We start from the raw sequence: 27,759 nt of genomic DNA, 5'->3' as shown, positions 1-27,759 counted from the left end.
TGGGAAATGTCAATAAAGAATAAAAAAGGACATTTATAAACATTTTATATATTTCAAAGTTGATTTGAAGTACTTTAGCAGTATCTCTAGTGTTAGAGCTGTTGCATTCTCATTATTGTATTTATATTGGGAAATATACAGGAAAGGAAAAATCGACAAAATGCAGAAAACATATGTTCTATGGAGGGAAGGTCGAAGCATAACACAAACAATAGATTTCATGAATGTCCCACACCCTACAACCATGCTAGTTATGCCATTATGTTCCCTTACAGTACCAGAAATAAAACGTCTTCTATTTATGTTTTTCCCTTGTATTTACTAGGACAGATGCAAAAATGACAAATTGCAAAGGAAGGAACAGTTTCATGAGAAAAGGGTTCTGATTAGTTGACAACCTGCCTCTAATTGGTTGAGGCATCGCCAACAACGGGTAACTATTGCCTCCCATGTTTTGCTTAAATTTAGAAAAACGCTATACCTGGATGTGTTCTTTTTGCCTGCAGAAATCCCTGTATACGTAGGTTCTAGCAAACCTAAGTGTTGTGAGCCTGACCGAAAATTTTAAATTGTTTGTTAATGTTATATTTGCACACTCAGGATAATTCCCCAAGTGCTGCCAGGACTCTAGTCTCTTTTTCAGCTATATTCCTTATATGCCTAAATGACTAAGGGTTGATCTCAATCATTTTTACATCATATACTCAACATATCTACCACTGTGTACCCAGTCCCAAGGTGTATCTGCTGTGACCCATGAGCTGACTATGTTCGTCGTATTTCTGTGCCCTCCCATTCTGATCTGATCTACATTGATCCTACATTTATATTTCCAGGCAATTTTGCCTCTATGCGTTTTGTTTACTTTGCAGGAGAAAACACATAGGAATAACACAGCCAATGAAGGTCTTCATTAAAATCAGAAACAGGAAGAAAGATGATCCCATAGTGGAGAAAATCTACATTCTCTATCACTATCATCCCAAATCTTCAACCAGTGAGTAGGACATCTACATGGGAGCCCAACATTTCAAATTATGTCATAAGAATACTGTGAAAAAAGTGAGTTTGCTGAATTTGTCCTGTGTGAATATTTTTACTATTTTCTATGCTCTAAATTATACCATTTGAAGCACTTTTTTGAATCGTTCAGGACCAAAGAGTCAAAGAATCCCATTTGAATAAAAGGGAGCTCTCTACAACTTCAGACAATAATTATTTTACATTAAATATCTCCTACTTTGCACTGATTACTGCAGACCTCATCCACATCCAGGCCAAATCAGTAGGGTGCTATTTTTAATTCTGTTTACATCAAGTTCGAGATAAAAATAGATTGGTTTGGAAATGGACCAGCAAGACTCAAAATGAAAGCCCGGTACTGAAGGTTTAATGAATTTGGTGGCTACCATCACAAAATCCATTTTCTTTAGTTAAGTGGTATTCCAGGCTCAAACAAAGCAACATTTCACAAGGGAGATTATTTTGAAACAGAAGATATCTTTTTTTAAAAAGGCTGTAACTGCTTTTAATCCAGTGACCAATACAATGATATCTAGGGAGAAGGGATTATCCCTGAATATCTCCACATGATAATGGCTCTATCTAACAGATTAGGACAGTTGTGATGCCGAACCAGAGGGTCCCCATGTACAGTGGGAGAGACAAACTAGAGGGGCAGTCACCTCAAGCTGTTCTTACACATCTCATAGCAGCTATTTCCAAAGGTGTGGTGACAGCTTGATTGTCTGGGAAATAATTTGTAGAATATGGAGATCCAGAAAGTCGGTGGAATAAATAAAAACAAAAAGAAAATCAATCTTTTGTACCAACATAATTCCTTTCTTATTTCAATCTCACATGACAACTTTTATGCTTGCATTTACTAATATTCCAGATTTAATTGTCATTTGCCAGTCCATTGTTTGTAGAAGGAAAGGTATTTCAGTAAAAAAACAAAACTCTCAAACAAAGTGGTTCTGCTGGATGGTCAAATGAATTTGATTATGTTTGCAAAGTTGTTTTTTTCATTGTACCTGTGTACTCAAGCAGCATTATGCTGTGCACATATTTGACTTGGGCAGTGATGTTCTGTTCTATCTCACTGTGAGAAAACAAATGTTGACAGGAATAGAGTGTACAAACTTGCAAACACAAACATTCCTTTCTCTTTATTTTTGCCATTTTTTTTAAAAAACAAGTTGAACTATTGACATCAGTTTGACATTAACCAAGAAGAGAATTTGAACAATTTACAATGTTACTGCATTACTCCATATGGCAATGCATGTATATTATCAGAAAGATGTACCACTCTTTTTGTAATAATTTAATATATCTGAATATTTGAGAATGAATTCAGTACTTTATTGTGTTTTTTTTAAATCTTCAAAGCTTTAAAAATAGTTTGAAATAAATGTCATGAACGCCTGAAGACGTCAATGTGGCAGAAAAGTATTCATTTTTTCAAAGCTTTTTGTCTTGTACTCATCAAGACAATTTACAGGAAATATTAATGTAAAGGGTGTTTTTTTTATTCTGTAGGAGTAGGGGATGTTAATTGTTGCTGCAGGGACTCAGACTAACAGAGGCATGCCATTGAGAACGTATGGTTAGATGCTGACTTCATTAACTACAATGCTTTGCTTCATTTCAAATAGACAGGTTGTCTGATTAGTCAAGGCAGTGCTCTGACAAACAAAATTCAGAATATTGAGTTTTGATTCAAATAGCTGACTACTATTCTCTAGTTCATTTCTCTGACCAATGCCTCGACTGAACACAGTCAATTTGTCAGGCTTAAACTAAAGTTAAACTTGGCAGTTAACTGTCAGTCATCATCTAATTGGAGAATGTTTCATGACAATGCCTTTGCCAATCATCCAGTCTACTCAACTAGTATAAATTTTTTTTCTTTGCATTCTTGCAAATTGTCCTGATGAGTGCAAGATGAAAAGCTTCAATTAATACATAGATTCTGTATGACCATCAATTATTTAAATCTTTGTTAATCTAGTAGCATTTGAAATCCAATAGTTTTCTTCTTACACTTATTTATTGTTCAAATAGAGATAATTTAGATAAAAATAAGTTATATAATTAGTCCAGAGAGAATGGGGTTAAACTTCAAGAGAAAGGAAATCAAAACAAAACAAAAAAGTCTTTAGAACAACCCTATACGTGAAACCTGTTAAATCAATTCTTCATTTTCCAGTTACATGATGTACTTTCTGTATTGAACATGGAAGTATTATTAAAAAACTATTGTTCCATCTGATTTCCTGCGATACCAATCTCAATCTAGTCCTTAATTCAGTTCCTCCCATTGAATTCTTTCCCTCCCTGCATTCTCAAAGTACACAGGATTAACCAATAAATATGGCTTTGTGACTAAACAAAGAGAACATCTTTTGTTTCCTGAAAGCTTTAATGGGGGAAAGCACTGATCAATGTAGAATCAGGCTCTGAAGAGTATAAGTACCAGGCTCAAGCTACAAATCTGTGCTGTTCTCATCTAAAAGAATAGTACTGTATGATCCCAGCCTGCCAACATTCAATGTGCATGCTTGTTTATTGATAATTGCCACTTCATCACAGAATCAGTAAGGAGTACAGCACAGAATGAGGGCTTCATCTCATCATATCTATAATCCACTCTTTAAATAAGCATCAGGACCCTGTGTCATACTCCTGTCATTTCCCTTTACCCTTGCATATTGGATGATGATTTAAATAGAAACAATGCCCTCTTCAATGCCTCATTTGAACCTGTCTCCACCATGCTTCCAGGTAGTGCATTCCAAACCTGAACCTCTCAATGTGTGGATAGGTTTTTCCTCAACTGCATTTGCTTCCATTGTAAATTGTTTTATATCTATGTCCTCTCATTCTTATTCCTTTTATGAATATGAACAATTTCTCCCTATCCACTCTATCCAAAACTAAATTCTATCAGATCTCACCCTTCCCTCCAAGGAGAATCGTCAAAAATTCTCCAATCTATCTTCATCACTGAAGTTCCTCATCCCTAGAACCAACGTTTGAAATTTCTTCTGTACTTTCTCCAACGTGTTCACAACCTTCCTATAATGTCGCACTCAGTAATGTACATAATACTCTTGCTGAAGTTTAATAAATATGAGTTCATCATCCCTTTCTTCCAAATCTATGTTCCTATTAATAAAACCCAGGATTTTACAGACATTATTAACAGGTCTCTACGACTGGTCTTGCCACTTTCTGTGCGAATATACAATCAAGCCCCTCTGCTCCTGCCCATTCTTTGGAAGTGTACCCGCTTACATTTCACTATCTGTTCATCTTTGGGAAGATTTGTAGCTTTGAGGAATTCTCATGTGTGTCTCTGTTTGACTTTTCCTAGGATGGATGTGTTAGCCCAGTCGAAGTGGTGTCCTTTTTATCTGTGTGTAAGGATACTAGTGAGAGAGGGTCATGTTGTTTTGTGGCTAGTTGATGTTCATGTATTGTGGTGGCTAGTTTTCTGCCTATTTGTCCAATGTAGTGTTTGTTACAGTTCTTGCACAGTATTTTGTAAATGATATTAGTTTTGCTTGTTGTCTGTATAAGGTCTTTCAAGTTCATTAGCTGTTGTGTTAGTGTGTTGGTGGGTTTGTGGGCTACCATGATGCCAAGGGGTCTGAGTAGTCTGGCAGTCATTTACAAGATGTCTTTGATGTAGGGGAGAGTGGCTAGGGTTTATGGACACATTTTGTCTGCTTGTTTGGATTTGTTGCTGAGCAATCAGTGGACTGTGTTCATTGGGTCTAGATTAGAGTGGTGCTGGAAAAGCACAGCAGGCCAGGCAACATCCGAGGAGCAGGAAAATCAACGTTTCGGGCAAAAGCCCTTCATCAGGAAAGGGCTGATGAAGAGCTTTTGCCTGAAATATCGATTTTCCTACTCTTTGGATGCTGCCTGGCCTGCTGCATTTTTCCAGCACCACTCTAATCTAAACTCTCATCTCGAGCATCTGCAGTCCTCACTTTTGCCTGTGTTCATTGAGTACCCGTTCTTTTTGAATATACTGTATAGGTTATTTTCCCCTGCTCTAGTAGTTCCTCTGTGCTGCAGTGTCTACAGGAAAAGAAGCAATTATCCCAACATCTACAAACGAAGCTGCATCAGAACAATTTTCCAAGAAGCCACGACACACTGCAGCACAGAGGAACTACGCAGAGCAAAGGAAAATCAGTTATACAATGTATTCAAAAGGAATGGGCACCCAATGAACACAGAACCCAAACATATAAATAGAAAGCAGGAAACACCAGCAGTGCTTTGTCTGGAGGCTCACTGAAGATGTTACCTAGTATGATGACGAAACATCTGAAAATGAACGTTTCAGCTCAGCGAGAAACCTACATCCATTGTCTGTTCATGTTTTTCCCATGAAAATACTCACCTCATACTTCTCTGCACACAACTTCATCTGCCATGTAACTGCCCAGTCCATTAAACTTTATGTACTTTTAAAGTTTTACAATGCTTCCAAATTTGCATTTTGTGTCATCCACAAACTTTGAAATTGCCCTCTGCACACCAAAATATAAATCAGGAAAAGCAAGGGTCCCAATGTCAACCCCTGGGGAACTCAACTACAAACCTTCTTCAGCCCAAAAAGTCTATTGATCATTCCTCTGTTCCTTATCACTCAGCCAATCTTGTGTCCATGTAGCTATTGCCCTTTTTTCTATGAGTTATAACTTTTCTCACAAGTCTGTTGTGTTGCACTGTATCAAACACCTTCTAGAAATCCATGTACACTACTACTTCAACACCATTACCCTCATCAACTCTGCTATATCTTCAAACAACTCCAGCAAGTTAATTGAACATGACTTGCCCGTTAGAAATCCATTCCTAAGTAAGCCATCTTTTTCCATGTGACTAATAACTCCATCGCAAATAATTGTCTCTAGAAGCTTCACCAGCACTAAAGTTAAACTGATAGGTCAGTATACCTCAGTGTAGTGCATAGGTCAGCCCCGCTCTTCTGCTAAAAACAGTCTCTACTTGCATTTGAGTCACTATCAATTATTCTTCCCTTATTAGTCAATACGTGAGATCAAGCAGGTAACACAAGTGAAGCTGCCAAGATGTTAAGATGTGTTCACACAGAGTAGATCGCATATGGCAAAATATCAACTGGAATGGGTCCTCTAGCAAACAAATATAATACAGAATTGGTTTCAAGCTAAAAGTCGTAACATTTGCCAACTCATCAAATAACTGTGTTGCAATGAGGGAATTCAGTGGGAAGGTAACAGTGAACCCCCCTGAAGAAGGTCTTCGAGATCGAATGAGAACAGCAACCAGCCACTGGTTTCATTTGAGAAGTATGTGTTGGAATGGTATCCTTGAATAATCACCAGAATGATTACATTGTCACTAGCAATGCAATGTGTAGTTATGAACTTAGATGTTCCAAATCAAACCCTGAGTCCAGCAAAGATTTCAGAGCAACAGCTGTTTGGTTTGGCTGGAACAAAAGTCTCAAACATTGTAAGAGAAGGCTCGGAGACTAACAAAAGATCCTGATGCCAATCTTGATAGCTTGCAGCAATTCAAGATAGGACAGTGGCAAAAATATGAGTAACTCATTATGTCACATCAGCAACATGGATAAATTTCAATATGCCCAGAAACCAAACTGCATTAAGGTTCAAATAAAGTCCTACTGAAAACCACAAGACGTGAAAAGAAATGTTATGAACTGCTTGTATGTCCCCAACAAAAGAAGAAATTAAAGCCTACAGTAATTTTTATAGGCATAGCAATGCCAGTAATCAAGTTCCCTGTAACAATCTTTGTGCATGAGTATGATTACAGTTGGGCAGATGACAATGGGGTGAAGCTGTGAACTGATAATGTATGGAAAGGATATTCCATAACTCACTCAAAGAATATAGTCTATTAATGTCAAATCTTTTTCGATCTCTCATAACTAACGAGATCAAACAGTGTCCCTGAAGAAATAATACCCAAATTGCAATTTACTATAGTTACTTAAATATTTTATTGATATAAATAGCTAACACTTTCTGTACTTGTCCCAAAAATAACAAATTATTTTATAAATGGACACAACTATCACAGATTCACAGAAAATCTTTGCAACAGAATTTTTCAGAGCAACAGTTCACTATTTTCAATAAAATATGATCCTAATTAAGATCAACCCTAGTTCATAAGCCAAATTAAGTATTTTTCAAAACTCTACTTATTAATCTGTTAAAGGGTTATTTTTAGACCATAAGACCATAAGACATAGGAGTGGAAGTAAGGCCATTCGGCCCATCGAGTCCACTCCGCCATTCAATCATGGCTGATGGGCATTTCAACTCCACTTACCAGCGTTCTCCCCGTAGCCCTTAATTCCTTTTGATGAACTTGCTGTCCCAATAAAACTATCACTTTGTCCAAATTAGGTAATGTTCAATATCTAGTTATTGAAGTTCATTACTGCATCATGAGTTTCATCAATTGCATGGAATTGCTTGCTGGGATATTTTGAAGATATGGCTCTTCAAAGATAGAAAACATTCGGTGATAATTAGCTTGTGTCACTTAGACAGGCCTGTTGGTGCCTGCCTTCCAAGAGCCTTTCGATCAACATCTTTCCACTGTTAAGATCAGAAATACACTGGGCGTTCAGTTAGACTTAAACCCACATCCTGCCACTTGATGATCTAACAATATGAAACTACACCAACAAATGTCTGTGTTGCTAATTCACCTTGAAATAATGAAGTTAATGCAGCACTTGAAAATGTTTTTTCAATAACAAACATTCATTTTCCCCTGGTAATTGCTATTCCTCAGATATTACTTCTAGACAAATTCATGGAAACTGTGGATCGATATCCTGATAATTAAGATGCTGAACCAGCAACAAGTTTAACTGTACTGTACATGGTTAGATAACAAACATAATTAATGGAGTTATTTTTAAGTCAAAATGCATATTACTTTAGTTATAAGTTTCGGATTCCATTGGAGAACAACTGTTAGAAGTTTTCTATCACATGGTAATAGATTACTTCACTTAAAACAGAGTCAAGAATTTTGCAGCATGAATGAATTATTTTGGCTGATTTTAGATTCCTGCAACTATCAAACCCAGTTTCTTTTAGTTTCTGAAATAATTAAACAACTTAACATTAACAAACTATAACCAATTGTGCAGGTACGAAAGACATTTCATCAAAATGTTAAATGGAGGGCCTCAGCCATGTTTGATCCATCTCCCACACTTCTCTCCTCACGTGTTCCCTCCTTCCCAGAACAATGCAGGAGTCCCCTTCTCCTCACTTTCCACCCAAATAGCCTTTACACATAAAGGTCTGGTGCTCAGATTTGAACCCAAAGCTCTACTTGATGCCAAACCAAGGTTTCATACAGGTTAATCGTAACTTCAAAAAGAGAAACAAATGCTGGGAATTCATAGCCAATCAGATGGTACCTGTGGACAGAACAACTAATGCATCAAGTAGTATCCTTTCATCCAAATGAGTTGTAATTTGAAATGTTAATTCTGTTTCCCTCCAGACATATTGCCAAATCTGGTGTGTATTTCCAGCATGCTATGTTAGTTTAAATTCTAGCATCCACTGTATTCTGCTTTTTCTTTTTAAATTCCTTCCATTTTCAGTCAATGACCCTTTTTATAAAACCTAGAACTTCTGTTCATCACTTTTTTAACCTGCCCTGCTACTTTCAATGACTTGTAGACTTACACCTTCAAATTCCCTTTGTTCTTGCATAACCATTTCAAATACCTCCCCAAGTTCCACTCTTGCTTCCCTCAGTGTCCTTGGGCGCATCTCATCTGGTCCTGGTGACTTATCAAAATTAAGCACAGTCAACCTGTCCCGTAACATGTACTGCCCTACCATCCACCAATAAGAGAGATCAGGAAGTCAGACAAGGAAAAGCCATATATCCCAACAGCAAGTATTAGGAAAATTGCATGTTTCTCTAAAACATCTGTCCATTTATTTTAATAGGTGAAGACTTATGTAGGTCAGCACCAGATCCACAGTGTGTGCTCATTGTAAGACATCTGTAACACAGTATACAGCCAGATTGTGATGACAGTCAATGGTTTCAATCTATACAGAAAGAAATTCACTTATAATCTTAATTTATTTTGCATTGTTTTATTCATTCTCACCTGAGCTCAAGAGTTTGCGGGTTCGTAAGAAGCTAATTGTCAGGCGCATGATAGATGCTTTGTCCAGGTGGGTACTGACACTGTGAGGTAGCGGCAGTTGATGCGCCAGCTCATAAAATACTTCCGTTTCTTTGCTCCTTCTGCATCTTGCTGCGTCCCTCGATTTTTCCTTCCTTCTCTCTGAGTTACTTCTGAAAGCAAACATTGCAAGTTTAACCCAGTGCTCCCAAACCGGAACTTCCACTCAATATCATAATCGCATGAGTCAGGACATTATGTGACAAGGACATGAACTCTTGTCAGCTTATTTTGAAATCCAGAACAAAACATACATGCAGGTACCTTCAGGTCATCCAATCTTTACTTGCCAATAGTGCCCCAGCTGCCTCTCCTAGAATTTAGGCAATTCCTCAGATTGATGCTATTGGACGGTCAGATTGGCATCATGGTCACCCATCCCCCACTCTGACCTCACTCTCACCCCCTAGTGCACAATACATATTTTTACAAATTCCCCCTACTTGATTTGGTAATTTTTTTTACCTTTTGGCCACATAACTTGAATGAAAAATTATAAACGCATGAAGCTGGGCTGCATCAGTAATTAAAGTATAACATATTTGTCACAAAAACAGAAGTTGCTGGAAAAGCTCAGCAGGTCTGACAACATCTGTGAAGAGAAATCAGAGCTAACATTTCAGGTCTGATGACCCTTTCTGAGAACCAGACCCGAAACGTTAACTCTGATTTCTCTGCACAGATGCTGGCAGACCTGCTGAGCTTTTCCAGCAACTTCTGCTTTTTTTGTTTCTGATTTACAGTATCTGCAGGTCTTTCAGGTTTTTTATAGCATATTTGTGACAGTTTCTGTTTGCTACATTGATAAAATTGTGCAACTGTCTATATGCACAACGGAAATCTTTACACAGTATACCATATTAGATTTACATTAACCATGAATTCTATTTCTCTAGTTATATCTTGCATTTTGAATGTCAAAGGAAGTTGATTGGGTTTTATATTCCTGACCTCACAGGTGTGAAGATAATAGGCTCATTAAATCCAGCAGATGGACTGCTCTCTGCCTACAAGCCTGCCTGTACTCTGCAACAAAACCAGATGGCACTGACTGTCATGCCCACCAGTGGTCAACTGAGACTTGATGTGGACAATTCATGCCCAACCATGAACTTCATCCTGCCATCAGCAGAACTTGACCAATGATGGGAAAAGCCCATGCAAAGTGGCTTTCCTCTAGGTGCCTGGTAGTGGGCAGAGCAGCTATTCCTTTCCAGGAACCCAGGGCCCACAGGATGACCTCCAGTAAGCTCCTTGAAACCTAGCTCCTTAGTTCCTTTGTTGGGATATGCAGGGATAGCACTCAGCCAGACCACCAGTCATTGACCCAGCACTGCGTATCTCTGTCCCAAACTGCTACACGGCTGCTAGCCTTTGCAGGACCCTCCACTTTTTGAAGACAGACTTCCTGATCTGGAAAGGCAGCATTCCTGTCTCCAGCCTAGTGATAACCAATCAACCTTTATATGGCCACAGGGTAGATGGTGTTCCTCTCAACAAGCTCCCCCTTGGGCATTTTAGCCTGGAAATAAAATAATTCAGCTCAGTTCCACTAACAGTAGGTGGGGTCAAGTCAAGTGCAAAAGTAGTGTATACCAAAAGCAAGGAGAGTTACTGTTAAGTGTTGGAATATGTTGACTATTTGGTTAGCTTCATGGACTCTGGGAGTCAGATGTTGAGCAACACATCTCTCTCCTACTGTCAATAATGCATTCTTAACACAGTCTCAGAAACATATCTCTTATCACATGTGATTGAATGCAAATATTTTCTATGCCTGCCATTCTTATAGCTTTCTTAACAATTCTGAGAATTATTAATACAATCATTGCTGGATTATGTAAAGTTTTGTTTTTTACCTAGTAAAAAGTGAGGACTGCAGATGCTGGAGATCAGAGCTGAAAATGTGTTGCTGGAAAAGCGCAGCAGGTCAGGCAGCATGAAGGAACCTGATGAAGGGCTTGTGCCCGAAACGTCGAATTTCCTGTTCCTTGGATGCTGCCTGACCTGCTGCGCTTTTCCAGTAACACATTTTCAGCTTTGTTTTTTACCTCCTTGCCTATTGGCAGACTAAGATCAAATATCATATGAAATTCCCAGAATGGTTGCATTTAAACCCAGGTTAAATAATTAAAAGTGACAGTGCCATACCTCTACTAAAGTCAATTCCTTGACATTAAGTCAAAGCAATTGTTCATGCCAGTTTAGGATAATTATGTTCTGATGCAATTATCAAAGAAATCTACTAAATCATCAAATTCCATTTTAGCTCAGTTTCTCATGGTTCTAAATGCATGGCCCAAATGGTCCTCTCCCCAGATTGTCAGGAACCAGGTATACAACCGAAGTATGTGTTGCAATCCTGTGGAAATCCTGATTTACATGACCTACATACAAATTGTCTAGAAAGATTATGTTTCCAATATTAATTCACTTTTTCCCTGCGACCCCCATGGATGTCTCCAGCTTGGAATTGGAGTCAGAGATCTTGGATATTTGCAATGTCCTCACCTGAGTAATTAGACAGGAAACATCAGACAGAATGACCCAGACCTTCTGATCAGTTACCACCCCTCCAACCCCACTGTTTACAACAGGGACCAGACAACATAAACTATCCTTTTACCTACAAATGATTTTCTGTCCAAAAGTCTGATGAAGGATTCCAAAGAGCTCCTCTAGAGCAGAAGGAAACATCAAGAGAGGGCAATGATATGAATCTGTGCAAACGTCCATCCTCTATTTGCATTGAAACTCTTGCTTATCAGATTCCAGAGCTAGTAATGTCCCAAAGCTTCTCGGTGTGTTAGTGATTGAGTGTGGAGGTGGTTAAGTGGCTGGCATGGACGGTGGGTGGGGTGAAGTAAGTGAATAAGTGGACAGCAGGAGTGGAGTAAATGGGTAACTGGGCAGAGTGGCAGGCTATTAGGGTGTTGGGTGGGTAGATGGATCAGGTGCTAAGTCAGGAGGGCTTAGTACAGGTAGTCAGTGGAATGGGTATACGATAGAAGGTAAATGGTGGAGGCTACAGGTCAGGTTGATGAGAGTGAGAAATTGGAGGGTGGAGTTGGCAGCACATGGGATCAAGGGAGGAATTGATGGTGAGGGGTCAGTTGTAGAGTTATGCATGAGTTAGGAAAGAACATGTCTGTCTTACAAGTCCTGGGTAATGGTCCAGGTAAATATGTCAGAACTGTTTGAATTCTCAGACCTAGGTCATAGTTTATAAATAAATAAAGACAGATGAGGATTTTTTTTTTCTCTCAGCAGGTTGAGAGTCTTTCGCATTCCCTTTCTCAGAAGGCAGTGGATGCAAGTTTTGAACATATTGTTCAGGCAGACATAGATATATTCTTGATGACCAAGGAGGTGAAAAATTAGTGGGTATATACCGGAATGTAGAAGTGAAATTAAAATCAGATTAGCCATGATCACATTGTCAGAAGTCACATGACACCAGGTTATAGTTCAAAAGGTTCAGTTTTCCGAGTGCTGATGAAGGAGCATTGCTCTGAAAGCTTGTGATTTCAAATAAACCTTTTGGACTACAACCTGGTGTCTTGTGACTTCTGACTTTGCCCACCTCAGTCCAACGCCGGCACCTCCACATCATGATGATTTTAAATAGTGAAGCAAGCTCAGAGAGCTGAGGGGCCTACACTTGTTCCTTGTTCATGTGTTTTATGCCTCAAACTCATAATCAGACATTTTTAGAGGACCCAAGGAACAGAGTATTTCCCACCTGAAGATCAAGCTTCTTGGGCAAACATCTTGGGTCATATCTCCAGTTTCTGATGATCCCGACCAGTCGATTTGGGCTATTGAAACCTAGTCTAAGTCTTGGGTCACTGTGTAACTGATCCACCAATCATTCAAATGAACTCGCCCAACAAATTCTCTGAATCTGACTGGACTTGCCCATCCCATGACCACTTGTTAACATTCCTGACCATACATCCAATCGCTAGACCATCCAACAACCAACCAAATACTTCCCAAGAAGATGAATCCTTCCTGAGCAACTGAGTGCCCACCTGAACAGAACCCACCCACTCGATCACACTCACCCCATCCACACTAACCTCCAGACCTGATTGGATTACACCCTGACTGATTAGTTCCCAAACGAGCAACAATCTCCCAGGTCCAACTATCTCATCCACCCATTCCATCCCCACCTACCATGGCATCCACTCCACCACCTCATCTATTTGCTTATTCATCCACTCATCGATTCACTAAAGTTCACAATGGACTTTTGGACCTACCATATGACAGCTAATGCCATAAAGCAGGGAATACTGTGCTTTCCATACCAACATTCCACCCCCCCCACCACACCCCTCCACCTACCCCGTTTCCATTGCCAGAGATCACCAAGACACCCACTGCTCTGGTTTCTGTAAAAGCCAGATTTAGTATCTCCTGGAAGAAACACAGAGCCACATCAAGTTGGAGGAACGTTCGCCAGGAGTGGCAATCCAATGATGGTAGCTATCCTTGGGTGATCTGGGCCTATTTCTCAGAAGCTATCCCCTTAAGTAAAAGAATTAACACTTCATGAGAGAAGATTTTTGATCAAATGCATCACACATCAATGTCTCAAGATGATAATGATCTGAAATCACAATACTTTTTTTGCTCTTACACCTGTTCCTCATCTGGCCTGTAAAAACTTAGTCAAAGTCCAAATCCGGAGAGTCTTCCCTGCTAAGTACAAACCTTCAATTAATTTACTACATTCTTTCAATTTTAAAAGCAGCCTCACAAAAGATGGCACTGTTGACTAATTTTGCTGTATTTTTATAAAACAACTAAAGGAAACTGAGTTAATCCCCAGCATATCAAATTTTAAATGACAGAAGTTGGCTGACGTTAATGAACCAAGTAAACATAATTCTTAGTTAATTAGTAGGAAAAAGATTAGCATTGTTGTCTGGAGCTATTAACTTAACAGAAAGATTCTCTTTTCTCTGAGGTACATTTTTTTGGATAATTAATTCCATTGGAGTTTATTTAATAGGTAACTACTTCTTAAACTCCTTCTATCATTAACATGATGGTATAATCTTTCAGTGATTATCTCACTAAGGATTAGTATCCTTTTGATTGTGAGCAACATGGACACATCCCCAGTACTCAGAACACCACTTGCTGTCAGTTTGCAGAGAGCTCATTTCTGTTCAGTTATGCTCATCAAAAACAGCTAACAATAAAACATTATTTGAATAAGTTAGAAGACATAATGAATCTTAACTGTTCAGGTGCTGATGAAGGGCTTATGTCTGAAAGGCCGACTGTCCTGCTCCTCGGATGCTGCCTGACCTGCTGTGTTTTTCCAGCACCACACTCTTAATAACCTGATGAAGGAGCAGCGCTCCAAAAGCCAGTGCTTCCAATTAAATCTGTTGGACTATAACCTGTGTTCTGTGATTTTTAACTTTGCACACTCTTAACTGTTCAGGTGTCAACAACTAGTGAAGACTACAGGTCAGTGTTACTTATGCAATGAAACATTGCACTGAATGAATAGATATCAGAAATCATGCACAGCATTTATAATTGAATCACTGAAACCTACAAAATTTAATTAGTACTGCATATAGCAACACATTGTTTGTATTTGATGGATATGCTAAAATACTCAAGGTGAAATTTCTATGATGCAATAAAAATAAATACCGACATAGATTGATATACTGCCACTTCTTTTGCATTAATGCTTTAAAAAATATAATATTTTCTTCTAGATCTGCTTAGCTCCTGCACAATAGGATTTAAAGTGAACAAGGACCTGAAAGTTTTGTAGTTAAAAATCTGGTCTGGTGTCCATTAAAACCATTTGCTGAAGCTCTTTTCATTGTACAAAAACAGAAACAGAAACAGGAAATGCTGAGAAAACCTAGCAGGTCTGGCAGCATCTGTGGAGAGAAAGTAGAGTTAATGTTCTGAGTCCAATGACCCTTCTTCAGAATTCATTGTTGCTAAGACAATGGTATATATGCTGACTTTTTTTTGTGGGTGGGGTCGGGGGGGAGAGGTGTACATGGAGGAGAGGGAGTAAATGATAAATAGAGATACAGTCCAGAGAGAGAAGACAACAGTTTGGTAGACAAAGGGATGGACAGTGATGAGGTGGGAAGAAAGAAAAGCTGCTACAGGGGACTATTAAAGGGTGAAAATGGGTTGGCTGTGGTGAAAGCAGCCCATGTGATGACAAGACCTGGTGTGTGGATATGAGGGAAGGGCAGGCCCTAAAATTATTAAAGTTGATATTGGGACTTGAAGGCTGCAGATTCCCCAGTCATTTCACTTTCCATTTTTTCTGCCCTACTTCAGTTCTCTCTCTCTAGGCCCCATTTCCACCTATCATTTGTGCTTTCCCCTCCCCGCCCTATCTTCAGCACAGATACCAATACTTTCCTAGCTACAATCAATTCCAAAGAAGGGTCACTGAGCTCAAAATGTGACTCTACTTTCTCTCTACAGATGCTGCCAGACCTGCTGAGTTTCTTGTGATTTCTGTTTCTGTTTTCATTGAACGTATACTCTCACTGACCTGCTTATCATTGCACATTTCCAGGTAGAAATTAAAGAGAAATTGCTTTAAAGTACAGAAGAAAGAATAAACATTCATATTTTTGAAAGAGAAGTTAATTTTTGAAAATATTTGGAATATGAATGAATGTTTTCCAAATGTTCAAATAACTATGCTAGTAATTTTCCAAATCTTTTCAGATCAGAGGAATTATTATATGCTGCAGAAGCAGTAGGTGCTGTTCGATTGAAGGGTGAAGGTTGATTGCTTGTGTTGCTGGGAGGTCCAGCCGATGCTCAGACTGGGACATCATTAAAATGATAGTGAATCCCACGCCTCGTAGAGTGTCCAGGTGCAACAGGTTGGTCAACAGCCAAGAAGAAGTTAATTCCAGAGACACACCAATCCTAGCAAAGGGAGAGTCCAGTGTGGAAACAGCCCACATTAACCTTGAGACCACTTCTGCTCCTCGTGGTCCCACAAAATTCATTTTACACTATATTTTAGGAGACATCCCATTGGTCATCAGTTTTACTGAGCTTACCATCAAATACAGTGTGTCCTCAAAATGGCACCAGAGGTCTATGGCTATTGTATGAATTGTGCAATTAATGAGATTAGTTCTAATTTAAGGTGGAATTGGTATCCCAGCAGAGGATTCCAGGAAAAATTACAGTGAAGAAAGATGTTGGCAATACGTGAACTGCCTTGATTTTAGTTCTGCTATCTCTGTGTTACTGCTGGCAGAAAGAAACTTTCCACGCATCATAGCATCATTACTCACAAGATATGGGAAACATTCTGTAGGGAAATTCATTCCAAGTGTTCTTCAGAGCTGGGAGATCATTGAAGACCTGAATTTGAAAACTCTATCCAATTCTCCTGTCACCTCAGGGTATATTGTACCAATACCAGCAGATTTGGAAGCAGCTGTCAATGCAGATGGAAAACTAACTTACACTGAGTTTGGATTTGAAAAACTAACCAGTTGTTTGCCATTTATTGAAGCACACATTCCACATAGGGCTATTCCAGTCCAAATAGGCAAAATCAAATGCTTATTTAACCTTTTGGTTCTGCAGCCATCCAGTCTAGCAGAAGCATTATTTGCGCTCATAGACCTCAGTTGACAATAGGCAATAGGTGCAGGAGTAGGCCTTTCTGCCCTTCAAGCCTGCACCACCATTCAATATGATCATGGCTGATCATCCTTAATTAGTATCCTGTTCCTGCCTTATCTCCATAACCCTTGATTCCACTATCCTTGAGAGCTCTATCCAACTCTTTCTTAAATGAATCCAGAGACTGCGCTTCCACTGCTCTCTGAGGCAGAGCATTCCACACAGCCACCACTTTCTGGGTGAAGAAGTTTCTCCTCATGACACAGTTGAATGACACAATTGAATGATGCAGTGTTTAACATAGCCAATTATTCTTTTATTCTGTCCTACTGATTCATAACAAGATCTTCCAAATGTAATCACAATGCTACATTTCACAAAGGATGATGGCAATCAACTGGGCACTGAAGGGTATCATCTGGACCAACGATGGACAGACCTTTCAGTGCCTCCTATGCCATGGTTAAAATTAGATGTAGGCAGGAGTTGTTGCCAAGACCAGTGTCCATTGACAATTTTATGAACCCCGCCCCCAAGCCCATCACTAGCAGGGAGGTGGGGGTGTAATTCTAATCCTTAGTGGAAGCCTGAAGTTTTGCTTATACTTTCCTTGTTGCTGCTGGTATTGGCAAAGTGTTTTAGGTCTTCTTCAAAGGGACTAAGAATTGCGACATTTCTGAGTCCTCCTCCTGTATCTGTGTCAACACATTAACCTAGCTTTCCTTTCAGTTACTGATTATTGGTAACTCACCAAAGCATACCTCTCCTCACATATACAAGATCTCATGTACATTTCAGCCCTGCTTTTATTATGACTTGTCCTGTGGCAGTTGCTTTTCAGAGGGTTGGAGAACACAAGCTGACTGGTCTGCCCAGTTTAGTTGCTCGAATATAACTGATAGAATTGCACGCACACTTTTTGATGCATTATACCTGAATAAAGCTAAAGTTTCACCACAAGTATGTGTTAACAGGCAATCACAGGCAGACAAAATGGCAATCCCAAACCTGGCATTGTCAGTAGGAACTGTTATATCTATACATATATATTTAATTGACATCTGCCATTGGAGGTGCTGGACAGAATGTTCTCTTCAAGTCAACCAGTGTCACCACATTTACATTGTTCTGATAATGGCGCCCTTCCTACCAGAGGCAATGTTCAAAATTATGAAGGCTACACCTGCACGTAATAACCATAATCTTGCAGCACAGAACTAAAAGTGCCACAGGTTTCTCAGTGGAATGGGTTTTCGTGCAACACTGAATTCATTACCCTGTACGTGACAAACTCCACAACAGCACAGATGTGATAATCTTATTTCATTATGATAATTGATGCACTGCTGCAACCCATTCACTGAGTTGCCTTCAGATACACACAACAATAATGCTGAACAGTTTTATGATGAATCGCAAAACACATGCAGAGGAGTGTTCAGACATTGAATGACAGAGGAACTACGAGATAAAAGAGGTGAAATTTCATGTAATTAACAGGAGTTCAGTCTATTGTTTGGAGAGCTGGTGAGGAACAGAGAAGAAGGCCCAGTTGGATTAAATGTTTGGCCCTTAACCAGTCACTGTGTGATCTTCTAACCAATTCAAGATGCTGCAGCCAGAAATGCTGCTGACTGAGAACTGCCACCAAATCAGATGCACTGTACGCAGTTCCACTGGGAGTGGTGACTATTGCTGACAGTACACCCAGGGGAGTCTGAGCAAAGCTCTCCAGGTCATGGTTGAAAGGGTTAGGTTGCCTGACACCCATATCATTCTTGTGGAGCCTGTGGTAGCACGGATAGAATCTGAAATACATCATAGATCTTCAATCTTGCAATAGAGTATCTGAGCTACCAGCCAATTCAAATGGACACATTGGGCCTTTAAGCAGAAGGCTCCCGAAATAAAGTGGCTGAGTGAGAATAGGGAGTAAAGACCCCAAAACTACTAATCTATAGCTTGTATTAGTGCAAGCTGAACAAAGTTAAACTTCAGTCTTTAATATATTGCTAAACCTCTCATGGGCTTGCTCATAATGAACATGTCCATTGCCTCATATTTGTCCTTCTTTCTGAGCATTTATAACCAAGTTGCATCACCATGTATCAGTTTGAATAGGTTTCAGCTCAACATTGATGCAAATGCTTAGCCCAATGGGTACATTTAGATTAGATTAGATTCCCTACAGTGTGGAAACAGGCTATTTGGCCCAACAAATCCACACTGACCCATCGACATGACATTGCCTTAATCAACCAATTTAACCATCTTTTTCTATTAAGAAGGTGAAAGCTCATTCTGTCCATACCATTTCTCTGGTATGCGTGTGTTTTTAACTCATTACTACCCTTTCTGCTGTTCCTATTTACTGCTTTCTACCTTTTCTCTCTCCCAATTCTGGTAGAGCTTATATCTAAATGTTAACTTGTCTTTCTCTTCTCCAGTTGTCAACAGACCTCCTGGATGGCGAAAAACCAGTTTGAAGAAGTTGCTGCATTATTTCAATGTCATATTGCAGCCACTGAAATTAAAACTTTGAATGAATTATTTAACTTCAATATTTGTAAAGTGGAGTGAGATTTAATTGGTGCTGTTCTAGAACTGTTGGTCTTAAACTGGAACAGATACAGATCCAGTGGCATAATTTGAGATTGCTGATGATACATTACTCTGTTTGCTTGGTTTTTGCCTTGTAAGTATACACTGCACCACTTACACTGTCCATGCTCATCACACAGAACCACTTACTTCAGGTCAAATAACTGCAACTAGTTACTACCTCCAAAAGAAGTCACTCACAAAAGCTTTGTTTGTAGTACTTTAAGCACACCAGTTATCTTAGGCAGTTCAATAATTATTTACCATATATTTACTCATGTAAAATGGTCTGCTGGTTTCAATCAAATTCAATGCTTTGAGCAGTTTCAATCAGTTCTTCACACTTCATTAAAATGCAATTATCTTTGTGAATGAGATTCCGCACCCAACTGCTGACAATTAGTTGCTAAGTGATATTTCCTGTGTTATTTTAAATAAGTTGGTCACATCATTTTGCTTTCATCATCCTCCATGTAATTCACATTAAAACTAACATGCCCACTTTAAGTGGTGAGGATTGCACCTTTGACAGAACATCTTTATTAACACCGAAGAAAGATTCCTTCAGTTTTTTGTTGTACCAACATTTAGTCACAGACTTTGGATGCAGATTTACAATCTATTCCAAATTTTAGCAAATGAAATACTTCATCTGTTGTAACAAACCTGTGCCCCAAATATTTGTTTCAACACCTGGTGTGTTATGTGTCAATAGAAAGTAGCAGTTCTCCCACAGTACAAATCATAAGAAAGTGTTTTTGGCCAAGATTTTCAGATGGGAAGATAGCCATTGCACCTTTCTGCCACCAACCTATGACACCCCCTTCTTATCACCCCCCCCCCCGCCCCATTCATCCCCTTGGACCCAATATTCGATTTGATTTGACTATTGTAGTCACATGTACCTAGGCACAGTGAAAAGTTTTGTTTTGCAAGCAGTACAGACAGAACATACAAAAAAAGGGAATACAGATCATAAGGACATTTCTCCTGTACCTACCGCACATGGACTACATGAGTAAAGCACCAAATGTTATGGTTTGGCGCTAAGTTTGACATTTCCCCTCTCCTCCATCCCCAGACCCCATCACTGAAACCTTCTGAACTCCAAACTCCAGGTGCCACACCTCAATCTTTGCTCACCACCCATCCCATGGAAGTGTTTGAGCAGGAAAATAATGATATGGGGCTCCTATGTTGCCTACACACCCTGAATGCTGCCATGGAAAGAAGTTCTTTTCCCCTAGGGATGGACATACCAACTGTACAGAGGTGGCTGTGGAGGCCAGATTCACAGAACTCCAAGAGAAGCTGTCTCTAGTATTGCAAGAGGATGAATGGCCTGCTGTACTCAGCCAGGGTATATATCACTGTCTACTCAGTGAGTCAAGCCCCTGTCAGTGTGAGCTCCCATTGTAATGTTGCAACTGCACAGGGCTGTCCCTCCATCAGATCTTCTTGGACAATCGATGTCTGTCATTTAATTGCAGCTAACAATGCAATACCACTTGTAACAGAATGGTGCTGTGTCTCAAACAGCTGCCATGGCTCACCGTAACAAAACATAAAAGAAGCCACAGTACTCAGGAGATTGCACACTCACTGCTGACTTTTCATCACAACTGGAGAACATACGGATCTGACTGCTTTTCACTCCATTGGACACTGGCACAATCAGGAAAGATAGCTTCAGAATGAACACCTCAGAGGTATCTCAGGCACACGCACCACTGAATGCTTTCTCGCTTTTTATCAACTGTCGCTCTTTAACAAAACTGATCCATGCTTTTAACTGTTAATGTTCTCCCTTACCACACTCTTCTTCCTATTATCACATGTGGACAATTACAGCTCTGGCAATTTCCCTCTCGATCTATAAATGCAGGTATAGTAATCCTGTATACTCTTTAATGTCTCTTAAAGGTTCATTCAATCTCCTGTAGAGAAAAGTGATAATAAGTGCTTAGACCTGTGTGAGATCGGGATTGGTGTAGGTGAGGGAGCACAGGGATACCTGGTAGAAGGTTCCTAACCCATTTCAAGGATCAAGCTGTTGAGCTGGCAGAAAGCAATGGAAATGAGCCTGTTCTGATAGGGAGATTGGATATAGGGGATCATCTGAAGAGAGAGCATGGACTTGCAACTCTCAAGCTACATCTAATGCAGCAATGTCTTTATGAAACCAGAGTAAGGGTGGGGGCTTGCCACACAAACATATCTTTGTTTTTCCATGCAGTTTCCAGATCATACCCCTAATCCAGGGATAATAAAGACCACTGCCAGCAAGTTCATCTCTATCAGCATAACAAATCACACCTCTGACCAGTGGTGCTTAGAGGATGCACCATCAAGGCCTTCCTTCCTAAGATAGTGATAATGTCTTTGGTGGGTCATCTAACGAGAGGAGTTCAGAGTTATTTTCTGGTGAACACTGGCACAAAGCCACAGTTAAAGGTGGAAGAGAAGCCAGACCATTGCAGGATTGTGGAGGACCAGGACCTTGCTGGACCCAGTAGGAGTCTTACGTGTCTGGTCTTGGTCATTAGTGAGCTATCATAGATGCCTAGGTTATGAGGGGAACATCTGGCACAGGCGGCAGAGATTATACCCAGACTCTCGTGAAGACAGAAGAATTGGCACAGGTTTTGTTTGATGATTCAGCTCCAGTGAGGAGCACATGGCAAGCCTCAAGGTAATGGGTAGTGGTCCAGCAGAATAGTCAATAACCGCTGGATATGCACAGGGATGTGTTTCCATTGCTTGAACCATAGATACATTCATTCACTAGCTAGGCAGGAGGGGGCTGAGGGAGCATGAGCTCCCTCCAGGATCCATGTCCCCACAAGGGGCAGAGGAGTTTCCACTGGCTACCAACAAGGAGGAGGAGTGACAGTGTTATACTCGAGCATCACCATCTTAGGGCTCTCCCAAAGAGTGCTGCAGCAGCTCCACTCTGTCAGGGACACAAATGCCTTAATCAGGGTTGGCTTGGTAGCACATATACAAATGCTGAAGGACCCCAAACCAACAAAGAATGCCTGCTAAAGTCATTGGGCAAAGTTAAAAAAAATCACACAACACTAGGTTATAGTCCAACAGGTCTATTTGGAAGTACTAGCAGATAAACCTGTTGGACTATAACCTGGTTTTGTGTGATTTTTAACATTGTCCACAGCACTCTACATCAAAGTCATTGAAGACAAACCAACAAAGCAGGCAGCAGGCATCCTCAAGTTATTTGCAGTCATTAAGGTGACATCCATATATTGAAGTAGGAAAGAAAAGATTAAACAATATTGAAGCATTAAACTTATGTAGAACATAATTCCAGCAGAGACTCCATCTTGTCCAATGAAGTGACCAGAAGATTCCACCAATGACAGAATATTATATAATAGAAAAACATTTGTAAAATCTTATTGACAAGGGATGTGCAATTATTTGGCAAAGTTAAATAATCAATTTAGAAAGATGAAAGTGTCCCAAATTTCACTCATCAAATCTCCTGCAGGATAGTTCATTTCTGATCAACAGTAATCAACTTTAACCAATCTCCAACTCATCCATTCCAGTCATGAAAATATCAGATGTACTCTTAATGGAGATCATTAAGGAAGGCAGCTTGACAGCATTCCTACTGAACAGGTTCAATATTTGCAAGAAAAACAAATAATTACGCAGCAGGGCGGAAACATCAAAGCTTGAAGGCCTCCACGTTTAAGTTTTCAAACACAAAATTTATCAGAATGTGGTCAGTCATCATGAAAATGCCAACATTTCTGTCTTTGCTAAGATTTGTGAAAAACTAAAAGGTGAGGTAAGGATGTTTTGAGATGTAGGAAGACCAACATAAAATGTAATCTTCGACCCATATACCAGGTTGTTACCTGAATTTAGATTAGAGTGGTGCTGGAAAAGCACAGCACGTCAGGCAGCATCCAAGGAACAAGAAAATTGAAGTTTTGGGTAAAAGCACCACTTTAATCCAGACTCTGATCTCCAGCATCTGCAGTCCTCACTTTCGCCCTGTAACCTGGATTTACACATTAATATAGAATTATCTATTACATATGTTCCAAGCATATTAGTGGCATACATAAATCATCACTTAAGATCTCAATTTACTGACAAAGGTTCTCCAATTATGGACTGATTACTGCACCCCCAGTGCCTCAGCAACTCACGTTTTCTGTATGTAATATGTGTCTTTAGTTATGTTTGTTTTTCTCATTATGGCCCAATTACCTCATGTAAATAGAATTTTGCTGAAGAACCATCAACTGTTTCCCACTTAAGCAGTTTATGGTTTATTCATTTTACTTCTTGCTGTTTCCAACATTTTCTGTTTCAGTGAAAGATTTCTAGCATTTGCAGATTTTAGTGCTATGTTTACATATCTCGCATGCTTACAGTACAAGACTAAAGTTCAAGTGATTGGATACACTTGAAATCATTGAAAGAAAACTCCAGAGTGATATTTGACACTAAACATGACAGCAATGACGACTGCTGGCAAACCATGAACTTTTAACCACAAGTAATTCAGCTCAGTGGGAGGAAATACCAACTGGGCTGTGGATTGTGTGGTAAGAGTGGTGGCACTCCACAGTGCCCAAAACACTAGCCCACAATCCTAATCTTTACCCAAATTGGGTACTTCTCTTGCAGCACTACTTTCATGTAGCTAAACCAACTAACTGCCAGACGGTAGTAGCAACATGTTTTTTAGATTAGATTAGATTACTTACAGTGTGGAAACAGGCCCTTCGGCCCAACAAGTCCACACCGACCCGCCGAAGCGCAACCCACCCATACCCATACATTTACCCCTTACCTAACACTACGGGCAATTTAGCATGGCCAATTCACCTGACCCGCACATCTTTGGAGTGTGGGAGGAAACCGGAGCACCCGGAGGGGGGCCCACGCAGACACGGGGAGAACGTGCAAACTCCACACAGTCGCCTGAGTCGGGAATTGAACCCGGGTCTCTGGCGTTGTGAGGCAACAGTGCTAACCACTGTGCCACCGTGCCGCCCACAAAAGATCAGTGAAAGATCAGTAATGTTAATAATTGACATTGCATGACAACAACATTCAGAGAGATTAACATAACCAATCGAGCCTATCTGATCCCTGAAATTGTAGCAAGATATAATTAGTTGGTTGGGCATTTTTGGAACAGTGAGTGTTGCTATCTCTGAGCCAGAGACCTGATTCCTAGTCCCACCAGACATGTCCAAACAGGTTAATTAGAAATATCTATATTCAATTTGTCAACCAACTCTTGGAGCATTATCTCTCTACCTTTGGATGTTCTTTGGACTTAAGGCTAAAGGGATCAAAGAGTATGGGGAGAAAGCAAGGACAGCACACTGAGTTGGATGATCAGCCATGATCATACTGAATGGTGGAACAGGGTCAAAGGGCTGAATGGCCTACTCTAGCTCCTACTTTCTATGTTAAAGAACAACATCGAGATTTTTATGTCCCTTTCAGAAAGAGAACACAAACAAATTTATCACTAGTCCCAACATTAGCATATCAGAATTTGCTCCTGTTTTCTTTCCTCCCTTCCTTTCACGCCCTCCCCCTCCCTGCCTTCCAGCATGCAGTTATCGCACACACACACACGCATTCACTCAATCTTGATTCAGAAACTGAATCAAGAGCTCTGGCTGATTTTATTTTCCCAATTTGCCTGTAGACATTTACCAATATTTTGTTGCAACAGTGAAGAAGAGAGTAGTGGCATTGCTTTGTAAGAATCACAAACCCCGACACCATGAGAGCAATGATTTTTTTGTTAACAATCATGCAAGTATCAGTTCAGCATTGGACTCCAGTAGTGCATGTAGGAAATATGCTCCATCACAGGCTTGTGCTGTCAGGAAGTAAACTAATCACAGCATTTACAGTGGGAATTGGTCCTGATTGACTAACACAACAATTGAAACGTATCCTCAACTAAATTAGGGTAAACACCTATGGGCTCTTGCAGTTCCTACCTCTGGACCAGGACACTAAGGTTTAAGTCCCACCTGCTCCAGAGAAGTGTAACAACATCGCTGGAAAAGGTTGATTGGAAAATATTTTCAATAAACACCTAGAGGATTCGTGCGGAGCAATGGTGTTGTCTCTACCAGTGAGTCAGAAGCTCTGGGTTCAAGTCCAACCAGCTCCAGAGGTATGTAAAGCATCTTTGAACAGGATGATTAGGAAAATATCTTAAGTATATTTTACGAGTATGAAAACATTCTGATTATTCCCATAGCAGGTTTTTCCAACAACAATAACACCTACCCAGCATTCCATGGTGCACAGTGCAAATAAAAATATTGTACCTATGGGACTCATGAGAACCTGGCTCCGGTGCTGAAAGAACACAAATGGTAAGGACCATGAGTTGAGAGTGTGGTGCTGGAAACTCACAGCAGGTTAGGCAGCATCCGACGAGCAGGTGAATCGACGTTTTGGGCAAAAGCCCTTCATTAGGAGTGAGGCTTGTAGGCTGGGAGGGGGGTGAATGTGGAGAGAAAAAAATGGGAGGGGGAGTGAGGGGGGGAGGTAGCTGAGAGTGCGATAGATAGACGGAGGTGGGGTAATGGTGATAGGCCAGAGAGGAGGGTGGAACAGACAGGTGGGAAGGAAGATGGAAACGTAGGACAGGTCACGAGGGTGGGACTGAGTTGGAAGTTCCAAACTGGGATAAGGTGGGGGGAGGGAAAATGAGGAAACTACCCAATATTTCATGATCTTGTGAGTAGGAGTTGACATTCTGAGTTGCCACTGCACAGGATATCACACACAAAACTGGGTGTCAGGCATTTCCATTATGTGTGCCCATGAACATAATTTCAGGAGTCTGGGGTGTTAATGAGAATTCATAACATGGTAATGAATACAAAGTAGGCTCCTCCCCATCAAGGTTGAAAAGCTCACTTGCCTTAAAGTTCTGCGAAGTTCAGAGCAAACCATTATCCCACCCTCAGGAGACTGATTCAAGTCTATCTCACCGAATTAATTTCCCTTCCCATTCTTCAAAAAGCTTCAAGTGGGCCTAGGGAATTTCATCCACAATGTCTTTCTCTCTTTAATTATAAAAGCTCATTGGGCTGGTCACATGATTTAAAAGAATCCATCTTTAATTTTTAAGCAAAGAATTGAAATGTAAAACAAAAGCAGAAAATGCTGGAGAAATTCAGCAAGTCTGGCAGCATCTGTAAAGAGACAGAGTTAATGTTTCAAGTCCAGTGATCCTTCATTATTTACCTCAAACAGGTTTGTATTCGAAATTTGTCTTGATCTTATGAAAGCGATGTATGTGACACACATAAAATATAATTCTGCTCCTGCAATTGCTGACTAGAGTTTATTTTAAATTTTTTTTAATATTTAATTTTGTCACATCTCTGCTGAGATTCAAAAGAATGAAATTGAAACTCTGGAAACTCACAGGATGTTTAGGTATCTATAAAATCAGCAGGCAGCGAGCGTGACTGTTGTGTTCAGAGAAAAAATGATGCGGAGCAAAGAGTTATTTGATTACGAGCTAAATATATCTTTTGTTTAACCTAGAAAACAAAATGGACATGGAATCCCGACATTGTCTGTACTTTAGCATATTCCTCTTATCAACATGTATCTTTGCCATAACACACACAAGAGAAATTTATTAAGCAAAGTCAATAATGCTTATAAAGTTTTTATTTTGCACTTTGCGTCTTTACTGTCTGAATATAGGAAGATCTCTCTCTTACTGTCAAGCCTATATTTTAAAACTGAAAACTTTATTTAACTGAATGGTGACCTTCAGAAGTCCTTCCTTGATCTTTTCAAACAAGTTTTTATATTCTTGTTAATTTTATCTTCCTTCATCCCCTACAGATAATTCCAGTCCAAAGGTCATCAAAAGTCACCAATATTTATTCAGGAACCCAGCGAATGTCAGTGGAAAGTCATCAGAGTAGTGCCAACAATCTTACACATGCAATTCCAACTAGCATTGCTGAATACCTAGCAGGAGTAGAATTCCAGAACTACCTCCTCCCCTTTCAAACCTATCAATATTGAAATCAGCTTGTAACATCCCTGTCACCCCCTTAACCAAGGCTGACCAAGTCAGTATGTTTTTGACAAATAGTAACATGAAATGGCGACTCCTTTCTACAGATGCTGTCTGACCTGCTGATTATTTCCAGCACTTCCTGTGATTATTTTTCTCAACT

At 39.9% G+C, this 27,759-nt stretch overlaps 1 protein-coding gene across 2 annotated transcripts in view; it reads right to left on the bottom strand.

Moving 5' to 3' along the window:
- The window catches only part of epas1b (endothelial PAS domain protein 1b), a 142,174-nt gene that overhangs the window by 60,149 nt on the left and 54,266 nt on the right, over positions 1-27,759 (bottom strand). For both annotated transcript variants that reach the window (XM_060831388.1, XM_060831387.1), the window contains exon 2: positions 9,194-9,384. In XM_060831388.1, coding sequence (XP_060687371.1) covers positions 9,194-9,384 — 191 coding nt within the window. The remainder of the gene's footprint in view (positions 1-9,193; positions 9,385-27,759) is intronic.

This window comes from Hemiscyllium ocellatum, chromosome 10 (genome assembly GCF_020745735.1).
Source record: "Hemiscyllium ocellatum isolate sHemOce1 chromosome 10, sHemOce1.pat.X.cur, whole genome shotgun sequence".
NCBI lineage: Eukaryota > Metazoa > Chordata > Chondrichthyes > Orectolobiformes > Hemiscylliidae > Hemiscyllium > Hemiscyllium ocellatum.
The sequence above is the reverse complement of the archived record's forward strand: the minus strand, read 5'-3'. Positions and strand labels throughout refer to the sequence as shown.